Here is a 4,354-nt window from a genome sequence, read left to right on the forward strand (position 1 = left end):
GCAGTTAGGAAGGCAAATGAAATGTGAGCATTCATGTCGAGAGGGCTAGAATACAAGGGCAAGGATGGACTTCTGAGGCTGTATAAGGCCCTGGTCAGACCCCATTTGGAGTATTGTAGCAGTTTTGGGCCCAGTATCTAAGGAAGGATGTGCTGGCCTTGGAAAGGGTCCAGAGGAGATTCACAAGAATGATCCCTGGAATGAAGAGCTTGTCGTATGAGGAACGGTTGAGGACTCTGGGTCTGTACTCGCTGGGAGTTTAGAAGGATGAGGGAGGGATCTTATTGAAACTTACAGGAGACTGCGAGGCCTGGATAGAGTGGAAGTGGACAGGATGTTTCCATGAGTAGGAAAAACTAGAACCAGAGGGCACAACCTCAGGCTAAAGGGACGATCCTTTAAAACAGAGATGAGGAGGAATTTCTTCAGCCAGAGAGTGGTGAATGTGTGGAACTCTGCCGCAGAAGGCTGTGGAGGCCGGGTCATTGAGTGTCTTTAAGACAGAGATAGATAGGTTCTTGATTCATAAGGGGATCAGGGGTTATGGGGAAAAGGCAGGAGAATGGGGATGAGAAAAGGATCAGCCATGATTGAATGGCGGAGCAGACTCGATGGGCCAAGTGGCCTCATTCTGCTCCTATGTCTTATCGTCTTATGGTCGCCACACTACAGGAAGGGTATGATTGCACTGGAAGGGGTGCAGAGGAGATTCACCGGGATGTTGTCTGGGCTGGAGTGTTTCAGCTATGAAGAGAGGCTGGTTAGACTGGGGCTGTTCTCCTCAGAGCAGAGAAGGCTGTGGGGCGACCGGATTGAGGTGCACAAGATTACAAAGAACAAAGAACAAAGAAAATTCCAGCACAGGAACAGGCCCTTCGGCCCCTCCAAGCCTGCACCAACCATGCTGCCCCGACTGAACTAAAACCCCCTACCCTTCCAGGGACCGTATCCCTCTATTCCCATCCTATTCATGGATTTGTCAAGACGCCCCTTAAAACTCACTACCGTATCCGCTTCCACTCCCTCCCCCGGCAGCGAGTTCCAGGCACCCACCACCCTCTGTGTAAAAAATCTGCCTCGTACATCTCCTTTAAACCTTGCCCCTCGCACCTTAAACCTGTGCCCCCTAGTAATTGACTCTTCCACCCTGGGGAAAAAGCTTCTGACTATCCACTCTGTCTATGCCCCTCATAATCTTGTAGACTTCTATCAGGTCTCCCCTCAACCTCCATCGCTCCAGTGAGAACAAACCAAGTTTCTCCAACCTCTCCTCATAGCTAATGCCCTCCATACCAGGCAACATCCTGGTAAATCTTTTCTGTACCCTCTCCAAAGCCTCCACATCCTTCTGGGAGTGTGGCGACCAGAATTGAACACTATATTCCAAGTGCGGCCTAACTAAGGTTCTATAAAGCTGCAACATGACTTGCCAATTTTTAAACTCAATGCCCCGGCCGATGAAGGCAAGCATGCCGCATGCCTTCTTGACTACCTTCTCCACCTGCATTGCCACTTTCAGTGACCTGTGTACCTGTACACCCAGATCCCTCTGCCTATCAATACTCCTAAGGGTTCTGCCATTTACTGTATATTTCCTGTCTGTATTGGACCTTCCAAAATGCATTACCTCACATTTGTCTGGATTAAACTCCATCTGCCATCCCTCTGCCCAAGTCTCCAGCTGATCTATATCCTGCTGTATCCTCTGATGGTCCTCATCGCTATCCACAAATCCACCAACCTTTGTGTCGTCCGCAAACTCATTAATCAATCCAGTTACATTTTCCTCCAAATCATTGATATATATTACAAACAGCAAAGGTCCCAGCACTGATCCCTGAGGAACACCACTTGTCACAGCCCTCCATTCAGAAACACACCCTTCCACTGCTACCCTCTGTCTTCTTTGACCGAGCCAGTTTTGTATCCACCTTGCCAGCTCACCTCTGATCCCATGCGACTTCACCTTCTGCACCAGTCTGCCATAATATTCCCTCAATTTTCCTCAATTCTCCCCAATATTCTCTCAATCTTTCCAAATTCTCCCTAATATTTCCTCAATTTTCCCAAATTCTCTCCAATATTCGCTCAATTTTCCTCCATTCTCTCCTATCGTCCCCATTCTCCGTCATTCATCAAAATTCTCCCAAATTTCCCAATTTCCCCAACATTCCCTCAATTTTCCTCAATTTTCTCCAATATTCCCTCAATTTTCCCAAATTCACTGCAAAATTCTCTCAATATTCCCACGTTCTCCCCAATATTCCCTCAATTTTCCTCAACTCTCCTGAATATTCCCTCAATTTTCCTCAATTTTCTCCAATATTCCCTCAATGTTCCTCAATTCTCTCCTATCGTTCCCATTCTCCATCATTCATCAAAATTCTCCCAAATTTCCCGATTTCCCTCAATTGTCCCCAATTCACCCAAAACCTCCCAATTTTCCCCATTTATTCCCAACGCCCCACCAACTGTTCCATCGATCTCCCAATTCTCTCCCGTTTTGCTGTCATTCTCCCGCCATTCTCCACACGTGTCCCCATTTTTTTCACATATGGTCCCAACTCTTTCCCAATCCTCATTCATTCCCCCCCCAATTCCCCAGATTTTCCCCAGATTTTCCCCAATTCCCCAGATTTTCCCCAAATCCCCAGATTTTCCCCAATTTTGCCTGACTGTCCCACAGCTGTCTCTCCAGTTCGCCCAAGTCTTCCCTCCCTAGTTCTCCCCGAGCCGTCGCCATTCTCCTGAGTTCCCCAATTTCCCTCCAATCCTCCCGCCATCCTCCCGCCATCTTCCCCATTGGATTCCCCCGCACCTTGCCCGAACCTCACACCGTGATGCCGAGGGGTTTCTCATGGCTGCCTTTGCCGCCGCCGCGGTTGGGGAGGCGGGGGGATTCCCGCATGGCGGCTGGTCCCCCCCTGCCCCCTCCGTGAGGCCGGGGTGAGTCCCGGACGACACTGCCCCCCTTGCCCCCTGCCCGCCTGCTGCTCCCGTTGCTGGCCCCCAGGCCGCCCCTCTCCGCCGTGAGGTTGGCGCGGTTCTGCTCGCAGGCCGTGCGCTCGACCCTGCCGGGGGGGCCGGGGGAGGGGCGGGAGGGGGGCGGGGAGGCGCGGGGGGCGGAGGGGGGCGCCCGCCCGCCCTGTGGTCGACGCCGCCAGCCCAGGTGGTAGAGTTCGGCCAGCCCCAGCAGCAGGGAGACGCCCGCCACCGTCACCATGAAGGCGATGAACACGTTCTTTTCGGTGGGCCGCGACACAAAGCAGTCGGTGGGGTTGGGGCAGGGCCAGCGTTCGCACCTGTACATGGCCGGCAGGAACACCCCGTACAGGAGGTACTGTCCCGCCAGGAAGGCCACCTCCAGGGCGCAGCGGGTGACAATGCTGCCGACGTAAGTGCGGAGGAGGGCGCCGCGAATCTTTGCGCTCCCCGCAATCTCGCCCTCCTCCTCCCGGGCCTTTGGGCCCTCGTGCCCCTCCCAGGCCTTCACACCCTTCTCCTGCTCCTCCCAGGCCTCCAGGCCCTCCTGCCCCTCCCAGGCCTTCACGCCCTTCTCCTGCCTTTCCCAGGCCTTCGGGCCCTCCCCCTCCACTTCCCGGGCCTTCAGGCCCTCCTCCTGCCCCTCCCGGGCCTTCAGGCCCTCCTCCTGCCCCTCCCAGGCCTTCAGGCCCTCCTCCTGCCCCTCCCAGGCCTTCAGGCCCTCCTCCTGCCCCTCCCAGGCCTTCAAGCCCTGCTCCCCCGCCACTCCGGCCCTCAGGCCCCGCTTCCTCCGCATCCGGATGGCGTGCAGGGCGTGCCCGATGTAGACCAGCGACGGCGTGGATACGAAGACAATCTGCAGCACCCAGTAGCGGATGTGGGAGATGGGGAAGGCCCGGTCATAGCACATGGTCTCGCAGCCGGGCTGGCGGGTGTTGCAGGTGAAGCCAGACTGCTCGTCCCCCCAGGCCGACTCTGCGGCCGCCCCCAGCACCAACATGCGGAAGATGAAGAGGACCGTCAGCCACACCTTGCCCACTGCCGTCGAGTGCTCGTGCACCTGCTCCAGAATCTTGGACAGGAAGGACCAGTCGCCCATCTTCTCCCGGCTCTCTGTAGAAAGATGGGAAAGTAAAGGGCCACTATAAGATTGGCAGTCTGCAAGGGTTCTTGTTTCATCAACTTAGAGGTAGAATTCACTTCAAATCAATGGGGAGCAAGTTTGTTACTAATTGTAATGAGGTGTTTTAAAGACTTTGTAGTTTTAAAGATACATTTGATTTGATTTAGAAACATAGAAAAACTACAGCACAAAACAGGCCCTTTGGCCCCACAAGTTGTGCCGAACATATCCCTACCTTCTAGGCCTACC

The 4,354-nt window shown here is 54.1% G+C and overlaps 1 protein-coding gene across 1 annotated transcript; it reads right to left on the reverse strand.

Annotated features, from left to right (window-relative positions):
- Window positions 1–2,830: 2,830 nt before the first annotated feature.
- On the reverse strand, window positions 2,831–4,081 carry LOC144489950 (gap junction Cx32.2 protein-like). Its single transcript, XM_078207777.1, has 2 exons — window positions 3,720–4,081; window positions 2,831–3,473 (listed from the first exon to the last, which is right to left on the reverse strand). The coding sequence occupies exons 1-2, from the start codon at window positions 4,079–4,081 to the stop codon at window positions 2,831–2,833; spliced, it is 1,005 nt and encodes a 334-aa protein (XP_078063903.1).
- Window positions 4,082–4,354: the final 273 nt, after the last annotated feature.

This window comes from Mustelus asterias, unplaced genomic scaffold (assembly GCF_964213995.1).
Source record: "Mustelus asterias unplaced genomic scaffold, sMusAst1.hap1.1 HAP1_SCAFFOLD_2710, whole genome shotgun sequence".
Lineage (NCBI taxonomy): Eukaryota > Metazoa > Chordata > Chondrichthyes > Carcharhiniformes > Triakidae > Mustelus > Mustelus asterias.